We start from the raw sequence: 21,056 nt of genomic DNA, 5'->3' as shown, positions 1-21,056 counted from the left end.
CTCAGACTTCTTTCACATAATTAAGCCAACTCCACTTGTAAGAAGCCTTGTGAATGTGGTGTGGGGTCTCATTTTCCTCATCTATAAAATGGGAACAATTATATCTACTTTATGGTGAGGAGTCAATGAGAGAAACTGCTACCTACCAAGCCATTTAGCACAAGAAGCATTTAAGAACTGTCAGTTTCCCTGTCACTTTACTCAAATAGCATGGGCAATGAACTTTCTTTTCACAAGATGGAGCTAAGAAATGATGAGTGCCTTGTCCACGAAGAGCGCATTGCACTGATCCACTGAGTGGGCACACAATCAGGCTGCTGCGGCCTACTTGGCCACGGAGGACTTGCTCATTCTCTGGCCCTAGGCGGCACGGCTTTTAAAATTCCCCTCTTTCTTTCTCTCTGTTCCTCGCCCCCCCAACTCTTCCCTTGCTCTCAGGAGGTTGGTAGCAACTTCTTACTCCTGCCAGTGCACCTGTTTCTCTTCCTCTGTAGGAGTCTGTGGCTTTCGAGGTTGGGAAACTTGTTCACCTGGTTTGTTTTGACACTGTGTAAACTACAAGTCAGTATTCTGAATGTCAGCTGGGATGACTGTCTCTAATATGAAATGCAAAGTTTTATAATAGGGCCCTGTAAAATCTATTTTACTACTCAACTGTGTGTGTATATAAGGCTCTGTAAAATCTATTTTGCTACTCGAATGTTTTGTGTGTGGTATGTTGGTGGGGGAGATATTTTGCTGTGTGTGTGTCTGTGATGTGTTGGCTGGGGAGATATTTCCTGGTAGGAAAGATTCCCAGCTAGCTGAATTTTTTTTTTTTACTTTAAACTTTTTTTTAATTTTTATTTTTACTTTATTTTGCTTTACAATACTGTATTGGTTTTGCCATACATTGACATGAATCTGGCCTTTCTACCTCTTCCCTCTTCTCTCCCACCTATATCTAAAGTTCATTATTATAAATTTGTTTCTAATCCAGATAGAAACCCTTTGTTTCGCTTTTCCTACAGAGATGAGAGGTATCAAAACAACACATTTTAAACTCTCTTCATGGTCCTCCGATAAACCAAACTCTACTTCATTACCAGAAAATATTTTACTTGTTTTGTGTTCCTACAATTTCCAGAAATGTCACTAATAATTTTTTTTTTCTCTTTACACACAGCGAGAGTTGGGGTCTCCGTGGCACTTGTGTTCCAGCTTCATCGGCTAAGTTTACAAGTCAGGCAGGGCCCTGAAGACATTTCGACCCTGCTCCCCACCCTCGCCCTCCCCCCTCCATGTTTCCACATCGGACAGAAAAGACGGCTGCGTGGATTTTTAGGGTCGTGTATAAGAATTACATAAGTTAGTATTTGTAACTGAGCTCAGAACAGAGCCTAGTACAGTCCACTCCACGTGTTTCTTCAATTTATTTTCAATTCAATCAACTGTGCCCACTTCGATTCTAACGGCCATTTAGAACCCTCTTCCTAAGGCCCCGTCGCGACACGAGCTCATCCTGCCAGAGCCCATCAGGCCGCGGTGAGGGTTGAGGGGCCCGAATTGGCCCTTTCCGTTGGTCAAATTCAGTCGACTGTCGGCAATTTCCAACGCTAGCCCCTAACAGGAAGGCGGTACGCCCCGGCTCCATTCCCACCCTCCCAGGTTCCTGTCGCATTCCTGTGACAGGGACGGTGGTGGAGCGGAGGAGCCGGGCGGGCCGGCCTGGGCCCCCGTCCCCGACCCCGGCCCCCTCGCCCGGGAGGCCTGGCCCCCGCCGCCGGGGGCCCCGCACGCACCTGAAGAGGGGCCCGAGCTGCAGCAGGTGCAGCAGCAGCACGAGCGGCCGGTCGCGGGTGAAGTCGCGGTGCACGAAGAGCAGCGTGAGCTGCACCAGAGCGCAGGGCAGCAGCGAGAAAAGCAGCGTCAGCGCCTGCCACATGCCGTCCCCGCCCGAGCGGTAGGTGCTGCTCAGGTACAGCGCCGCCGACGTCTCGGCCACGAACAGGAACACGGACGCCAGCACCGAGCCCGGGAATTTCATCTCCGCGCGTCAGCGGCGCGCACCGGCGACGGACGCGGTGGCGGTGGCGGTAGCGGTGGCGGTGGCGGCGGCGGCTGCCCCGGGGGCTCCCGGCATGCCCGGCCCCAACTGCTCCCGCGCTCTGCGCTGCCCGCCGAGGGCGCGGGGCCCGGGCGCTGGAGCTGGGCCTGGGGGCGAGCGACCCAGCGGGGCTGGGGCGGGGCGCGCGGACGGGGCGGGACACGCCCACGCGCACCGAGCGCCGCCCGCGCGCCTCGGCGCCCGTCGCGTCTCTGCGGCGACGAGCCGCGGGCGGGCCGCGAACCCGCGCCCGGCGACCGCCCGCGCCGAGCCGCACAGGAGGCGGCGGGCCCCGCCGGCCCCGCGCGCAGCCGCTGGGTCCTAAAGCCCTTAGCACGACGCTTCTGTGGGAAACCTTCACATCTCTTCAAAAACCTGCAGCCCCGCGGGACCCGGAATTGGGATCAGGATGCCTTTCCAGCCTGGGCTCTGTTTTCTGGACCTAAATAACGCCGAATCCCTCAAAGGATCAGCGTTTCCGGTCACTTAAAAAAAATAAGCAGAGCCCGCAGATGCTTTTCAAAGTGCAAGTATATCGTCACGCACCCGGAATGTACCTTTTCACCCGACCAAGTCTGAAGCATTGCTTTCAAAGTGAAAGAGCATCATGGTAATCCCTAAGAGCTAACGCTTTCCTTCCCAGAAAACCTGCTTTCAAATATATTGATACATTCCTTCATAATTGACTAATTCAGCCCGCTGAAGACCAAGACCTAATAAGGAAACGATTTTCTAGGCCACACGATATCTCCCTCTGCTTGCTGCTCTGTGCCAGCCCCAAGACTAACACAATGCCCTTTCACTCATTGGATCGGTGACAACCTTCTGGACATCAGCATGGGCTCAGCGACCCCTCCCTTTGTCGCTCAGAGCTTGAGCCTTCATTAAATCTCTACAACTCGAGTTCTAACCTGTTCCATAAGAGACTGGACTTGAATAATTGTGAGATCCCTCTTCCCGCCGAAGTTAGGTGATTTCATCCATCTTCAGGCATCTCTGGCATTTTTCTATTTAGGAATATGATGGCAACACAAATAGAGTGTGAAGATGCAAGAGGAATCAAGACAAAAAATGTAGAGAGAGAACATGGAGGACTTTTTCTTCATTCTTCTGTGGCATGGGAAAATCTATTTATAAGGGTTAAGGGGAGGTATTCAGCCCACAGCTGAGAAGTGCCAGGCCCATTCTCTAAAAGGATTACTAATATCTATTTATAGCACCCAGCAGGTCATCATGTTCTGGATCAAGATACACACACTGTCACAAGTACAGAATAGGCAGCCACACTCCATAAAGTATTCATTTGATATTTTATTTGACACCATCTTAACTTTTAAAGGAAAAATTAACTTGTAGCTTAAAATTATGTTAGAGCACACTCAATATTTAGCATTAGATTTTATTTTTAAGGCAAAGGATTATCACAGGTTTTATATTAAGTAGACTGTACATAAACAGGCAGGGTGTGATAAGCCAATAAATAACATTGCTTTAAACACTATAGAGTCCAGTTTATGGTGTATTATTTTCTAACAGTACAAAACTAATACAGAAAATACATTTGGAAAGATCACAGTGTTTAGAACATTGTATAACAGCAGTTTTAAAGACAGTAAGGTGCATCTCTAAGCTTCTGACTCAACCCTGCTTCCAGAGAATTCATTATACCATGCAGTGGCTGTAAGCAAATCCCCCATGCGAAGGGGAGGCGACATCAACTGACCTGTAGCACTTCCCCCGCCAGGAACAACCAATAACAAAAGCTAAAACCCGATGAGCATTGATTGGCAAGTTGATCCTGTTCAGCCAGGCACCAGCTAACTTGCCCCAGTGACCATGTCTTTGTGTATTAAGTGTTTGCCATTTTGTCCTTGAGAATAATGTATGCATTCGAGCTTGTGATTGCTAGTTTCTCTGTCAAATACCTAAATGGATTGTGACTAAAGATCAATTGAATGTCATGTATTGCATTATACTTTCTTGCTCTGACTGAAATACCCATTATTTTCTTGAAATATTAAGTACACAATAACAGACTTCTAGAAAGTGGTTTTTTTTGGCATAATAATATGTAATATACCAGAATACTTGACAATTTGGTTTTATTATAAAATACAGTACTACAACATTTTGTGATATAGCAAAATATCTAACACAATGTTCTGCTCTAAATTTAGATGTAACTGCTACAAATGTCTTTGAAAGTGCCTCAGAGTAGCCCTAAAGGAATATAATAATTAGCAATGGGTTGTAGAACCAAAAAGAAAAAAAAGGCATTTTTGAATAAGTCTCTCATTTTGTGTGCAAGGCTTTCAAAATTTTAGTTATATACAACATATAACTGGTGTTGGATTTAATGCTATTGGAAATTAGGCTTTTAAAGTCATAATAACTGATCTATGTTATTTGGTGTATTTTAAAATAAATTTATGTTTTTAACTCTGCATGTGTGCTGAGGCAAATGCATTGTAAAAAGAGTACAATTTTATTAATACTACTAATTTATTGAGCAGTTCTTCAAAATTCAGTAATACCTTAAATCATGCATTCGTGCAAAATCGCTTCAGTCATGTCTGACTCTTTGCAACCCCATGGACTGTAGCCCACCAGGCTCCTCTTTCCATGGGACTCTCCAGGCAAAAATACTGGAGTGGGTTGCCATGCTCCCCTCCAGGGGATCTTCCCTACCCAGGGACTGAACCCAAGTCTCTTGCATTATCATATGTGTTCATTCCTAAATACAGTTAGGAATAAGCAGTTCTATTCTATTGACAGATTATTCTTTTGTATCCCCCCAAATAATTAAGAATTACACTAGTTTACTAGTGATTGTGAAATGTAGCATTTACAGAGGTGAGCATTTTTCTCCAATGATACAACCATATTTCTGTAAGTATCATGAATCGTGTAAAATCTTTTTGGTGAAGTAAATTCTGTTCACTTGGGAAATGCACATTCCAAAAGTAGCACGTGGTGTTTGACTATTCTCTAGTATATGGCTTTGCAACCAAGTGACTTCCTCTAATAATTGGATTCTACTACAAAATCTATTTGAAAAATGTTAATTCAGTGCCATTAAATCCATGAGACTAATTCAGATTTCCTTTCCAAGTAGAGCTCCCACACATGTTCAAAATTGGGAAGGCTGTTACCTTTTTTGAGAATGGACTGCTCTTCCAAATCAGACAGATTCTAAAACCAAACTTTTGCACTTAGAATGTCCCCCTCCTACATCTGGAAAGTCTATATAAAACCTCATGGTATATAATCTTCATTTTCAAGAGCAAAGGAATTCTACTGCTACTAGAGTCTTCAGAAGACATCTCTAATATTGAAATACTAAAGTCCTAAAAAAAATGTCCTCTAAAAAAGAGGCAAAATGGATCATTTAATCTTATTTAAATACATCCATATAGACAGGTTACTACAGTCAACTTGGACCAAATCAAGCAGCAGAAGTTATTTAATTGGTAATTGCCACTTAAGCACAGATCGTAAAACAAAACTTATGGGGGCAGCATCAGACTTCCCACTCAAACAAAGGCAAAAAGATCACTTGCTGAAGGTTGACAGTTGTCAAGTATAGTGTATATCTTCTTCAAACTGATTGCTAAGTCACAACTACTTCACACACTTTACGATAACAGCACACACTAAAGCAAGTAAATGAACACCACACACAAAATATTTTTAAAGAAAGTATTAGCAGAAACAGTATTACTCTACTTATGAAACTGTATTCTATGTTTACACATATACAAATTCTGATGTTTCTCCCCTCATCTTGGTAGAACTCATCATTTCTGAAAGAATGAGAGGAAGGTATGTATTGGAGTACTTTCTGAAGATCTGTGTCCACGTGCAAGACATTACAGCCATCTGCTGGTTTCAACTTAGTAGGTGGTTCTAGAACAAGAAGACATATCTTAGCTCTTGGGTGATTCTGAATACAAAGAATAAGTAGAGATAGGCTCCAAAGAGAATGGAGAAGGAAGGGAAAACACAAAGTTTTTCTCAGGCAGAGACCTTGTGGCAATTTCCAGAATTCTTTTTCCCAGAAGTATACTAAAGAATGACCTTACATCTTTGTGAGTGCAAGATAATTGGTAGGGATTAATACTCAGGGACATTGTTCTGGTATCTGTAATGTGATGTGGGGAGGGGGAGGGGTGTTAAAACACCTCTGCAGAAAAATAAATATTATAAGCATACCATAAACATATGATGCCAGACTAACCATGTTTTTATAGTGGTAGCTGGGTAACCACCACCACCCAGAGGTGGAACCTTATAAACACAGAACTCAACAGCTGCACACCGGTTTCTTTATCCAGGAGAGTTTTTTCAGAGTCTATGACATGTTAGTGTACCATGGAAATCTCCAAAAAGGGGATAAAAGAATAGAACGCCCTTAACTTATTTCATCACTGAATCTATTTTTTTTCACAGGGCAGCTCTTGGGCCTAGTTTCCTGCACACAGGGAAACACTGCAGTACTCAAGTAACATGTAGTGTTTGGTTTCCATTTTCTCTTATAACAACAAAAATACACATGCGCTCTAGGAGGACCTTCTCAATCCTGAGGGACAGCAGTGGGATGCTAGCCCTACTGTCCAATGCAACAGCCAACCCACATGTGGTTCTTGAGCACTTGAAATGTGGCCAGTCTGATTTGAGGTGTACAGTAAGTGTCCAACACACCCAGGTTTTTAAAAGTTAATACCCCCAAATGTTAAATATCTCATTAATAACTATATTGATTACATGTTGAAATGATAATATTTTGGATAGGCTGAGTTGAATCAACTACACCATTAAAATTAATTTCACCCTTTCTTTTGCATTTTTAATGGAGCTACTAGAAAATTTTTAAACTACATATGTGGCTCACACTTGCAGCTCTGTTTGTGAAACTCACATCTGTTCTCATCTACGAGATGGCTACTAATGCCTTTAACCCAGCAGCAGAAGTTGTATGAAAGTGGTGCTTAAGATAGACACTCAAATATAACTAGGGCCCTCATTAATTATGTGCTAATTGATTAGAGAGCAGTTAACACACAATGAAGAGCCACTCATTAATTAGTTTATCCTTGCATATATCTGTTCACTCAGATACATCTAAGAGCTAAATATTGGGTTTTATTTCATATGTGATTTTCATTCTCTGTCAGTCTCTCGCTCTCTTACACACACACACACAACACAGACAGACACACAAACTATTTTCTATACAGACTAAGAAAAGCCAAACAGGAAGTCCTTGCAAACTGTGTTTTTAAAGAGTGTGACAGTCAAGCCTCGTGTATGTGTATCTTTTCTCCCTTTCTCTCTCTCCTTCCTGAATATTCTACATGGAGAAGATAGGCAAGAAAAGAAAGGACCATCTGCTTTTTAAACCATGCTATTCACCACCACCACCTCTACCCACAAAGAATAAAAACGTGGATGATTTGCTTTTCATTTTTAAGGATTTTTTTCAAATTCAGTTCAGAGGGGTAATGGGTACACACAAAGGCCAAAGAAGGTGCAGGAAGTTCTCCAGATAAGGGACTTTGGCATTTGTGGAGAAGTCCATGTGAAAACGACAAGGTTTAGGACTTTAAAGAAAATAAAAACAAGTATATTTTCCACCCCAAAGGCATCATTCATCAGGCATCAGTTCATTAGCACTTGTAATTAAAGAAACAAGGAGAGAGAGGGCACCCCTAGTATGAGATTTATGATCATGTGGGAAGCCCAGATGTTTAATGTAGCATGAACTTTGTTGTTGTTTTTTCCCAGAGCAGTACAAATAAAATGACCAGGTTTCTTTATGGAGGAGAGGCAGGATAAACGCAGTCACCCTTCTCCTCTCATGAACAGCTGTACCCAGGGTGGGCTATCTCAGACTGCAGAATGGGCCCGACTCCTGCTGCCGCTGACCTTGAGGTCAGCCCTTCCATCCGGAGGGGACTCCAGCCTTCCTGGGCCTGGAGCTCTTAGCTACCAACTGACATGGATGGAAGAGATAAGGAGAAAGCTGCCGTCTCAGGCGAAAGGAGGTCACATGATTAACCAGACACAGAAAAACAAAAAACCAACATATCAGAATGTACTATTTAAAGAGAAGGAGGACAAGAAGTTGCTGGATCAGGGGTGGTATGGGATTAGAGGTCCTAGGAAGCAATAAAACCCATGAGTAAGATGACTGGTTTTAAGCAGCACCAAACGTGCCTCCACAACTCACACTGAGATGCTAAGCTTTCTCCCACCCAATCTTTGCCTGCCTTCTCATTGGCTTTCCTTGCCAAGTTTTTGCCACAATCACCCAGCCTTGGTGAATATGAGGCTTAGTCATTTCGCTCTTGATTTAGGATAGTGCTGAATAAATAACCTAGGCCCCTAAAGGAAGGCCTTTCTGTGCCATGAGAGTGTATTTCTATCACTGTAAGTCATGCAATACTGAGGCCTGAATTAAAGTGCAAACCAGACTCAACTCCAAATTACCTTATCCCCCAGTTCATGTTTGCTCTGCAGACCTAACCAGTAGCTCCTTTTCTTGAGTTACTGGCACTGTAATCCTTTGTTTCCAGAGAGCAAAATAAATATTTGCATTAAAAGGAGCTCCCTCTTAACCAGCCTATTCCTACGTACTCAGCCCAGTGAATCAGAACTTTCTGAGGCACAAATGCTATTGACAGGACTGGTTCTAGAATACAAAAAACATACTTTGTTTTTACCCAGCAAGTGATCCAGACTCTGAGCACTGCATCACAAGGAGATTCCATTTGGCCAAAGTGCTCACTTGAAGTCATAATTGAGCATGATTTTCTATGCTCTTAGTAGGTACTTAAAATATAGCTTCCCTTTAAACATATAAAGGACCTGCCTATTATAAAACTCTCTTGCGTGCATGCTCAGTCACTTCAGTCATGTCCGACTGTTTCTGACCCCATGAACTGTAGACCACCAGGTTCCTCAGTCCATGGGATTCTCCTGGCAAGAATGCTAGAGTGGGTTACTGTGTCCTCCTACAGGGTATCTTCTCAACCCAGGGATCAAATCTGCGTCTTCTACATTGCAGGCAGATTCTTTACTGCTGAGCTACCGGGGAAGCCCATAAAACTCTCTTATATCCATTTTATCATTGACCACTCTGTGAGGTGGAAAGGATGATGGTGATGATTATAGTGGCCCATGGAGCAAGAGTTTAAAATTTCTAAAATAGGGCTCTTTGCATTGCTAATGTTTTTTTTTTCCTTTTAATCATTGTTCCCTTAAACAGTAATAAATCACAAACATATTTTTTGCACTAAAATTTTTGAGATTTGCTCTCTACAGAAGTTGAACAATTTGAACACAATCTTGATTAAAATCTTAAATGTGTCAAAAGAAAGTTAAAGATCCAAATTGCCAAGGAAAAGTTCAAATTTAGGATGGGCCAAGAAAATGACTGTTTCTTGAGTTATCAGAAAGTAAATACTATTATCTTAATAGCATAGTCAATTATCTAAAGCACAGTGGAATATATGCTGTCAAACCTCTGTTATCCGTTACCAAGTTACAAATGGAAAAAAAAAGTAAAATCTGATGACTAAAATGCGATTAGACAAAATAAAAACACATTGGGGAGGTGTGAAAGAGAAGGTACACAATTGTGTTAATGAAACAAAACACACAGAGTTGAAATATTTTCTGATGCTTCCTGTTTGCCAAATATTGGGTTGGCCAAAAAGTTCAAAAACCCAAACAAACTTTTTGGCCAACCCAGTATAAGGCAGTCTCTCCCATTGTTGAGAGATTCTTTAAATCTGTCCTCAAATAGTTCCACAGTTATCTTCAAGATTTATAATTATTCATGCCCACATATAGTAAATAATATTATATTCTTTGCAGCCAAAGACGGAGAAGCTCTATACAGTCAACAAAAACAAGACCAGGAGCTGACTGTGGCTCAGATCATGAACTCCTTATTACCAAATTCAGACTCAAATTGAAAAAAGTAGGGAAAACCACTAGACCATTCAGGTATGACCTAAATCAAATCCCTTATGATTATACAGTGGAGGTGAGAAATAGATTTATGGCCCTAGATCTGATAGATAGAGTGCCTGATGAACTATGGAATGAGGTTCGTGACATTGTACAGGAGACAAGGATCAAGACCATCCCCATGGAAAAGAAATGCAAAAAAGCAAAATGGCTGTCTGGGGAGGCCTTACAAATAGCTGTGAAAAGAAGAGAAGCGAAAAGCAAAGGAGAAAAGGAACGATATAAGCATCTGAATGCAGAGTTCCAAAAGAATAGCAAGGAGAGATAAGAAAGCCTTCTTCATTGATCAATGTAAAGAAATAGAGGAAAAGAACAGAATGGGAAAGACTAGAGATCTCTTCAAGAAAATTAGAGATGCCAAGGGAACGTTTCATGCAAAGATGGGCTTGATAAAGGACAGAAATGGTATGGACCTAACAGAAGCAGAAGATATTAAGAACAGGTGGCAAGAATACACAGAAGAACTGTACAAAAAAGATCTTCACGACATAGATAATCATGATGGTGTGATCACTTATCTAGAGCCAGACATCCTGGAATATGAAGTCAAGTGGGCCTTAGAAAGCATCACTACGAACAAAGCTAGTGGAAGTGATGGAATTCCAGCTGAGCTACTTCAAATCCTGAAAGATGATGCTGTGAAAGTGCTGCACTCAATATGCCAGCAAGTTTGGAAAACTCAGCAGTGGCCACAGGACTGGAAAAGGTCAGTTTTCATTCCAATTCCAAAGAAAGGCAATGCCAAAGAATGCTCAAACTACCACACAATTGCACTCATCTCACACGCTAGTAAAGTAATGCTCAAAATTCTCCAAGCCAGGCTTCAGCAATACGTGAACCGTGAACTCCCTGATGTTCAAGCTGGTTTTAGAAAAGGCAGAGGAACCAGAGATCAAATTGCCAACATCTGCTGGATCATCGAAAAAGCAAGAGAGTTCCAGAAAAACATCTATTTCTGCTTTATTGACTATGCCAAAGCCTTTGACTGTGTGGATCACAATAAACTGTGGAAAATTCTGAAAGCGATGGGCATACCAGACCACCTAACCTGCCTCTTGAGAAATCTGTATGCAGGTCAGGAAGCAACAGTTAGAAGTGGACATGGAACAACAGACTGGTTCCAAATAGGAAAAGGAGTACGTCAAGGCTGTATATTGTCACCCTGCTTATTTAACTTCTATGCAGAGTACATCATGAGAAATGCTGGACTGGAAGAAACACAAGCTGGAATCAAGACTGTCGGGAGAAATATCAATAACCTCAGAGATGCAGATGACACCACCCTTATGGCAGAAAGTGAAGAGGAGCTAAAAAGCCTCTTGATGAAAGTGAAAGAGGAGAACGAAAAAGCTGGCTTAAAGCTCAACATTCAGAAAACTAAGATCGTGGCATCCAGTCCCATCACTTCATGGGAAATAGATGGGGAAACAGTGGAAACAGTGTCAGACTTTATTTTGGGGGGCTCCAAAATCACTGCAGATGGTGATTGCAGCCATGAAATTAAAAGACGCTTACTCCTTGGAAGAAAAGTTATGACCAACCTAGATAGCATATTCAAAAGCAGAGACATTACTTTGCCGACTAAGGTCCGTCTAGTCAAGGCTATGGTTTTTCCAGTGGTCATGTATGGATGTGAGAGTTGGACTGTGAAGAAGGCTGAGCGCCGAAGAATTGATGCTTTTGAACTGTGGTGTTGGAGAAGACTCTTGAGAGTCCCTTGGACTGCAAGGAGATCCAACCAGTCCATTCCGAAGGAGATCAACTTTGGGATTTCTTTGGAAGGAATGATGCTAAAGCTGAAACTCCAGTACTTTGGCCACCTCATGCGAAGAGTTGACTCATTGGAAAAGACTCTGATGCTGGGAGGGATTGGGGAAGGAGGAGAAGGGGACGACAGAGGATGAGATGGCTGGATGGCATCACGGACTCGATGGTTGTGAGTCTGAGTGAACTCCAGGAGATGGTGATGGACAGGGAGGCCTGGCGTGCTGCGATTCATGGGATCGCAAAGAGTCAGACACGACTGAGTGACTGAACTGAACTGAATGCTAGTGGTGGTGAAAATACCCCTGTAGCCTTTAAGAGGTGACATACTTTAGCATTATTCAAAAAAGACTGTTACTACATAGACTGGAACACATTGCTTAGTTAAATAAGAAGTGACATGCCACACTTTTCTACAGCAACACTAAAGTGTCTTTCCTCATTCTTGGGAAAACAAGATAGAAGAGGACCTTCCCAAACCCTTAATTCTACTTTCTCAGGAAAATGAAAACTTTCCACAGGTTTAAGTGCTAAATAAGTTTATCTTTGTCTCTAATTACTGAGGGGTCAATTCATAAAGACACAAACATGGCCTCTTCTTGAATTTGACACACAGAAAGGTTGCCTTTTCACAACGACAACACAGTTACCCTACTGGACCTCCAAAGGGTGGGTGAGCACAAATGTGTCCAGTTTTTCTGAAGTTCCTAGAAATGAAACTGGCATGTCGTGCTAGATTACCACTTCTTAGACCTCAGGTTTTAGGTCTTAAGGATGAAGGGTGAAAGGATCAGCAAACAAAAACAGAAGCTAACTTTTAGGGTATTTTGTTCACCGCTGTATCCCCAGGTTCTAGTCTAGAATATGGAATAAATACACATGGGAAGTGAAACCCTGAATCCAAATCCTTATTCTGCCCCTTTCTAACTGTGAGACTTTGAATCAGTTATGTAAATCACCTCGAAGGGTTGCTGGATGATGAAAAAAAGCATGCATTCCTAAAGCCCTGTATATTGAACGCTTATTGTGGTCAGCCTATAGGGGTCAAATGAAATGAATTTACATCCAAATGGTGAAAAGCAGGTACTACTATCATTTCAAAAGGAGACTACTGTGTAGAAGGCATTTTGTCTTAAGGCTTTCTGAGAGGTCCTTGACCATTCAATTCTTGAAAGAACATCTAGAACCCAACTTTGGGAGTCACCTGCAAGTTGCTGTTTATGTGGTACTGCCCCATTCTGAGTATCTTCATAGATGAACAACTGAGGGCAATTTTATATATTTACATCTGAGGATGGGGAAAGGAAACAATGAGCTGAAAAGGTATGTGCTTTTCAAAACCACTGTCTTAGCTTGCTCTGATGAACGCACACATAACAAAGTCATAAAATATACGAAGACAGTTCTTACCGTTCTTCAGTCCCAGATTCTTTGAGAATCTTGTAAATGCTAGAGATCCTTCCAGAAAAAAGTGTGTGCATGCACGCACACACACACATTTTTAGGCAACAGAGTATTCCCCAACTCCTCCCAAAGTTCATCTATAAATCAAGAAGTTGGAAGTACTGAATGAAGTAAGTGCTTACATTTACATGGGGACAGATGTATTGTCGTTCAGTTGCTCAATCATGTCCAACTCTTTGCGACCCTATAGACTGTAGCCCGCCAGGCTCCTCTGTCCACGGAATTTCTCAGACAAGAATACTGGAGTGGGTTGCCATTTCCTTCTCCGGATGTATATATACATCTATCCCCATGTAAACCAAAGTGCCTATTGATACATATATATTCTACATCTATCACATATATTCAAATACTTAATGACTATTTAAATAACTGTGAAATCTTATAATGCATTCAATTTCCTCCTCATTCTGATATATGAAATTGCCAGTGACCAAATTCTAGGAAAAGGATATACTCGTGTTCTTGAGTATTGAAGTGACAGATGCTCCCACAGTGTTCTGGAAACCACTACTTATTTGAAATAGTTTTACAGCTTCTATGTGTTTACAGCAGGGCTGAATTTAATATGATAGCTTGGCTCAATGGATTTTGTAGACAAATTCTAGTGGAGCCTGTGTCTTGGAGGATATGATGATCAGCTGGGGAGTTTACGCATATCTTAATCTAATAGTATAAGATTGAGCAATGTTCTTTTCATAATCACTCGTCCCTTTCTAGGCCAGTGTGTGTCCCAGGGGACACAGTATTCCACCCAAGGCAGAAACGACCCACCTCCTTGGTGTTTACCCTCATCTTTGAGATGAGAGATTTTTGCCACAAGTATATTTTACATTTCCGCTAATAGCTTCATTGAGATTACATAGGCATTTAAAAAATTACTAACAATAGACAGTACATAGCTTATGCTTCAAATTGAGAAAAACACTTGACAGCAACACCTGCTATGGTTTTTGCTAGCCTGTGAATTTTGTTATTCTAATTGAGCTTTCGGAAAGAAGAAGGAACCAGGAAAAGATATGCTCTAAGGCCTAATGGAACTTGGAATTTGGGGGTTGAAACTAAGTTATGGTATGATTTTTTTAAGTGCCTAGGGTAATGATAAAAATAGATTCATAGGCAAATTTCTCCATTCATTAAAAATCATGAGTTTCAGTAAGTAAAGGCAAAGGACAACCAAGAGTTTCCCTTTTTGTCCTTTGGCAACCTGACCCATCCCTCCTAGCAGTTTTCAGCTGGGCAATGACTCTAGTTTTCTGATAGTCTTTATTTCTGAATTTAGGGGTGGAGGGCACCCACAAGTGGTCAAATTCTCTTTCCAATTGCCAAAGTATTTTTAGCATTTCATTGCCATAATCCACATCTCAATGTTGGTTTAAGGAGACAGATGATTTTTTCCTCTGATCTTTGGTGTCGCATCCATTTCCTGAACTGTTCCATCCCTAGGGGTTTTAGAAGAGTTGTGGTGTCTTTATGTTTGCATGTGCTCACACTGTTCTCCCTTCAACCTGGAATCATGTTGCCTTCTTCACCTGCCTGCTCCCTCCCTTCCTTCCTTCTGGCGGCAATGTTAAGGCTCATGGTTGTGATACCATTGAATGTGGCTTATGTGGAAACTGCCTCAGGTAGTAGGCTCAGGAAATCTCGCAAACCTTCTGCAGGGCCATGATGGAACATGGAACCTTCTAAACAAAGACGCTGAAGAGAGGGAACTCAGCCTGGTTGGGCTGCAGCAGATCGATCAGAAAGCACACGGTCCCAGAGAAGCCTTCATACAAGCTGTATATACTTTCAAGGACCCGGGAACCAGCCTTGAATTCCTCCGTAAATAAAAATTCAGCAAACCTAAGAGAAGAAGAAGATATGAACAGTTTTCATATGAGTGTCTCCATATTATTGACCCTGGGTTGCTTCATCCTCCTCTCTGATAAGTTCAAGTTTTAGCAGCATTCTCTTTACAGATGTATATAAGATTTTTAAGAAGGCCTTCTCTGTTAAGAAATGGAGACACCATTATGCCATTGTGTATGTTCACAGCCTAGGCTGGCAAGAAAATTTGACTATTTTTTGGCATTTGCAAAGCAAAGCACTTTCTGAGGATTTCATTCCTTCTGCCATCCAATAATTGAAAGTAAAAAAGACAGATAAGTAGCCATACTTATATTTATCTTGAGCTGATATATGCCTGTGCCTTTAAAAAAGTAAATATGCTGTGTTTCTGCAGGCATATTATTTCTGAGCTAGGTTTCATTTATATGTGACAGAGAGCAGAGACTACGAAAATAAATGGGCAAGACATTATACGATCTCTGCTTTGGGCAAACAAAAGAATAAGATGAATGGGAAAAGGCAAGCAACATTTTATAATCATGACATCAAACAGCAAACTCAGCTACAAGATAGATTATTTTTAGGACATCTGCCTTAAAAACAAATCACTGATGTCTAACTTCTCAATGAGAGATCTTTTTTTCTTTTACCTGTATTTGTCACAAAGCCTATTCAAATCATTCCTAACGAGTACCATTTTTAGTAGTTTACAGGTTTTAAAGTGCTGTCACCTCTTTACAGACTTGCTCTACCGATTCCCATCAACAACAAAAATAATCACCCGTTCAGAGGCTAGAGCTCACTGGTTGAAAAGGCCTGACAGCTGATTCTGCCATAAATTTAGATTATTGCTACTACATAGGGGGTCCTATGAAGAGTAATTACTTATTTGATCTTTTTCAGGCTCTTGGAATTATTGGCAGTAGCTTAAAATAAATGAGCAGGAAACATATTGCAATTTTGTTTGGGCTAATTTTTCTCTCAACTGTTTTCCTGAATATGCAACAATTTTTAATAGAAGTCAAAATTTTAAACAGTAGAATAATGATGCATCTTAAGAGTTAATTCAAAATTTATAATTACACACAGAAACTTCCTGGTATAGCTACCTTTTTAGTGTTCTGTATCATTTGGCAATCTGGATTCATTATCAGAAAAAAAAGTCTCCATATACATAAAGTAAAATACACAGGATTTCCAAGGAAATTAATTATATTAAAGTACAGTTAGCAGAATTTTTTAAACCAAATTTGTAATACAATGATAAATGGATTCTTAATTAGCACATTAAATAACAAGATCTAGTAGTGGATCTAATAACTGCTGACATTTCTAACTAGTGATTGGAGCAAAATACATTTCACAGTTTCTACAACAATAGGAATAACATGAAAATATCTATGACTTCTACTGGTGACAGAGTCATGTCTACTGCAGACTCAGAACTGAAGGAGATGCTACCTCTCAGTGTAAAATGTAATACTTTTCTCAAGTAAATTCACAAACCCTAGATTACAAAGTCCTGGGGCTTCCCCGGTGGCTCAGATTGTAAAGAATCTGCCTGCAGTGTGGGAGACCTGGGTTCAACCCCTGGGTAGGGAAGATCTCCTGGAGAAAGGAATGGCAACTCACTCCAGTACTCTTGCCTGGAGAATTCCATGGACAGAGGAGCCCAGCAAGCTACAGTACACGGGGTCACAAAGAGTCAGACATGACTGAGTGACTAACACACATACACAGACACACAGACACACAGACACAGACACAGACACAGACACAGACACAGACACAGACACAGACACACACACACACACACACACACACACAAAGCCCTGGTGTAGTGGAAAGAGGAAGGGTTTTGGGGTTGCAATACCTAACTCTGATAATTTCAAGTTAGATGACCTTTAGCAAACTTCTTAATCTGACTTTAAAATGATGAAGTTGCAGAATTGCATAAGATTATCTGTACAGATTAAAGATACCATATATTAGGGCTCTGGGCAAAGAGCAAGCATTCAATACACGGTAAATATGCATTTTTTCAAAATCATAGTATAGCAGAATATTTGTAAGATAGATAACCATTCCACTATATTTTAAGAGAAATGCACAGTTAATTTTGCTTCCTCATCTGACCTTTCCCCGCCAGGGTTTGATGTATTTATTATACTACTGAAATCATACTTTGTATAATATTTAATATCCTATATTTTTAATCTAAAAATAACATAAATACTTTTGTGCTTTTCAAAATAACTTCTAAATGATATACAGCAATTTACAAAAGCATCAGCAATGTGTGAGAGTTGCAGTTTCACTGCACTCTGACCTATACTGCATGTTATCATATTAAAGTGAAAATGATTGTTTCCAAAATATACCCAATGGTGCAAAATTCAAACTAATCAATTCATTTTTCTAAGAAATTCTGTAAAAATAGAAGTCAGAATGGTAATTATGGAACTAAAAAGAATTATAGAAACATAGCATTACATATCAAAACCTATTGATTATGACTAAAATGGAACTCAGAGGAAAAGTCATTGATCTGAGTTGTTGTTGTTATAAAGATGGAAGGTATTCTAAGCACTTTTTAAAAACTGTAGAGAATAACAAAGTAAAGGGAATGAACACTGGAAAATAAAAAATAAAGGCAGAAAACAATTAATTAGGAAGCGAAAGAGAAAAACAAAAAGAATTAATAAAAACCAAAAGCCAGTTTCTTTAAAGGATGAACCACATAGACAAAATGCTGGTGCGTCTGGGGAAAAACAGGGCTTCCCTCATAGCTCAGTTGGTCAAGAATCTGCCTATAATGAAGGAGACCACCAGTTGGGATTCCTGGGTTGGGAAGATTCCCTGGAGAAGGGAAGGGCAACCCACTCCAGTATTCTTGCCTGGAGAATCCCCATGGACAGCGGAGCCAGGCAGGCTACAGTCCATGGCGTCGCAAGAGTCGGACATGACCTAGAAACTAAACTACCACTGGAGAAAAACAAAAGCATTAGAAATGTGAAAGGGCATGTAATCACAGACATGCGAAATTTTAAATACCATGGAACTGTACTTTTAGATCTTTACGTCAAAGATTCCAAAAAAAAAAAAAATTCCATATGAACTAGATGCTTTGATAAGAGTTTGTGTGTGTTAGTTGCTCAGTCATGTCCAACTCTTTGCAACTCCATGGACTATAGCCCGCCAGGCTCCTCTGTCCATGGAATTCTTCAGGCAAGAATATTGGAGTGGGTTGTCATTCCCTTCTCCAGGGGATTTTCCCAACCCAGGGATTGAACCCAGGTCTCCTGCATTGTAGGCAGAATCTTTCATTGAAATCCCAATCAAATGTCCACAAGCTTTTTTAACTTTTGAAAAACTGATTCTAAAATACAATTGGGGAACACGTGTGCACCCGTGGTGGATTCATGTTGATGTGTGGCAGAACCAATACAATATTGCAAAGTAATTAGCCTCCAATTAAATACATTTAAATTTAAAAAATAAAATAAAATACAATTGGAAGAATAAAAGAGAGAGTACAGCTAAGAAAAAGTAGAAGTAAATGAATAATGAAATAAGGTCCAGAAACAAACTCATACATTTATATAAATTCAGTCTGTGATAAATTTGGAATTTCAAATCATTGGAGTCAACAGACATTATGGGGAAGTTTTGGTTTTTTATTAAAAAACACACAAATATTGTACAGTAATTAGTCTCCAATGAAAATAAATAAATTCAAATTTAAAAAAACATAAAAAAAGATTTTAAAAAAGCACAAAGATAGACACTCATCTGCCACTATTTTAAAAAATAAGCTTTAAGCTAATGAAAGATTTAAAAGTTAAAGTAACTTTTAAATTGGTGGGAGAAATGGGCAAAGGGGTATAAATTTATTTTAAAAATTAAAATAAAATAATAAAAGTACTAAAAGCTCAATCATGTCTAACTCTTTGCAACCCCATGGACTGTAGCCTGCCAGGCTTCTCTGTCCAGGGAATTCTCCAGGCAAGAATACTGGAGTGGGTAGCCATTCCCTTCTCCAGGGAATCTTCCCAACCCAGGAATTACACCCAGATCTCCTGTATTGCAGGCAGCCTCTTTACCATCTGAGCCGCCAGGGAAGCCCAAAAGTACTAAAGGTCCATGTAAATTAACATTATTTTTTAATCTTAGAGTGGGAAATGTTTCTTTAAGTATAACACAAAATCCGGAAATTTAAAAAATTTGACACCTTTTTCAAGAGAGATACATAAAAATTTCGGTCTGACAAAAGACCACGAACTAAGCTGAAAGAAAAATGGCAAAGTAGAAAAATATTTATGGCATACATTGACAAAGAGTTACAGTATTCAAAATAAACATCATAACAGAAAAAAAATGGGCAAAAGATAAAGACAGTTTAAAAATACCTCTGGATTTAATGACTTCAATTTAAAAATTTTTCTGACAAGTGTACCAAGAGATATGTATTGGATATTTGGGACAATTTTGTTTGTTCTAGTAAAGACTGCACATATACTAAGTGTCCATTACTTAAAGATTGGTTAAACTAATCATGGTACAACTATAATAACTATATAGTCATAAAACAATGAGCTAGATCTACACAAACTGAAATAAAGAGTGTCCCTTAACAATTATTTATTTAAAATTATAAACTGTAAATAGTATGTATAGTAAAGTTACACATACATAATTATAGGTTTTTATTAAAATATATTATATATACATAGATATAAGAACATACATTTATGCATAGAGAAATGTTTGGAATGATATAACTCAAATTTTTAGTGATGATAACATTGAATACATATACTGTAGATACTCTGTGTTAGGCACTGTTCTAAATGATAAATGAGGACATTATGCTAAGTGAAATAAGCCAGGCACAAAAAGACAAATACTCCATGATAACACATGAGAAATCTACAACAGTTAAACTCATAGAAGTAGAGAATAGAATGAAGGTTGCTAAGGGTTGGGGTGGAGGAGGGGAAATGGAGAGTTTTTGCTCAATGGGTAGAAAGTTTCTGTTATTGAAGCTGCGTAAGTTTCAGAGATCTGTTGTATAATACTGTGCCTGTAGCTAACAATATGGTACATTTAAAAATATGCTAAGAGAATAATAGAGCTCATATTAAGTGTTCTTATCACAATAAAAAAAAATCACAAATAGACATACCCCTTGGCCCAGTAATTCCACTTCTAGGGATTTACCTTACAGATATGGTGGCTAGGATGTTTAAGAATCTGCCTGCAATGTAGGAGACCCAGGTTTGATCCCTGGGTTGGGAAAATCCCCTGGAGAAGGGAATGGCAACCCACTCCAGTATTCTTGCCTGGAAAATCCCACGGATAGAGGAGCCTGGCAGGCTGCAGTACATGGGGTTGCAAAGAGTCAGACACGACTGAGCAACTAACACACTTTCATATCCATAGGTGAACATCATGATATATGTACAAGATTATTCATCATAGCATTTTAAGTAATGCAAAACACTGGAAAGAATCCAAACTGCCCTCCTGGCTTATTCAGAAGATGTAATACTACACAACAACAAAGATGAAAAGTCCTTTATTTACTGATTGAGGGTGATCACTCTGATAGCAAAATGCTACCATTTGTATCAAAAAAGAGGGACAAAATTTTACATATACATTTATCTGCTTTTATACACACACATACACACACACACACACACAGAGATATGTATAGCTCTGAGAAGGTAACTAAGATACTGGTAACTGTCTCTCGGGAAGTGAACTAAATTGCTAAAATGCACCGTGGAAGTATCTGTGTTTACACTTTTAAAACTATGTGACTATTACTTGTTCTGAACATTAACTGGATTAACATTTGGAAAAACAAAAAAAA

The 21,056-nt window shown here is 40.1% G+C and overlaps 2 protein-coding genes across 3 annotated transcripts in view; both read right to left on the bottom strand.

The window, feature by feature from the left end:
* The window catches only part of XK (X-linked Kx blood group antigen, Kell and VPS13A binding protein), a 51,459-nt gene extending 49,157 nt beyond the window's left edge, over positions 1-2,302 (bottom strand). Inside the window, exon 1 of the mRNA XM_027963535.3 lies at positions 1,782-2,302. Coding sequence (XP_027819336.1) covers positions 1,782-2,026 — 245 coding nt within the window. The 5' untranslated portion in view covers positions 2,027-2,302. The remainder of the gene's footprint in view (positions 1-1,781) is intronic.
* A 1,077-nt stretch (positions 2,303-3,379) lies between these two features.
* Positions 3,380-21,056, bottom strand: part of LANCL3 (LanC like family member 3) — a 123,050-nt gene continuing 105,373 nt past the window's right edge. Inside the window, exons 5-6 of one of the 2 annotated variants that reach the window (XM_027963536.3) lie at positions 15,001-15,193; positions 3,380-5,992 (exon numbers count right to left, since the gene is read on the bottom strand). In XM_027963536.3, coding sequence (XP_027819337.1) covers positions 15,034-15,193 — 160 coding nt within the window. In that variant the 3' untranslated portion in view covers positions 3,380-5,992; positions 15,001-15,033. Of the gene's footprint in view, positions 15,194-21,056 lie in introns of both variants that reach the window. The other variant, XM_060408370.1, reaches the window with a different exon arrangement.

This window comes from Ovis aries, chromosome X (assembly GCF_016772045.2).
Source record: "Ovis aries strain OAR_USU_Benz2616 breed Rambouillet chromosome X, ARS-UI_Ramb_v3.0, whole genome shotgun sequence".
Classification (NCBI taxonomy): Eukaryota; Metazoa; Chordata; class Mammalia; order Artiodactyla; family Bovidae; genus Ovis; species Ovis aries.
Note: the sequence above shows the minus strand (reverse complement) of the source record. Positions and strands in the feature narration are given on the sequence as shown.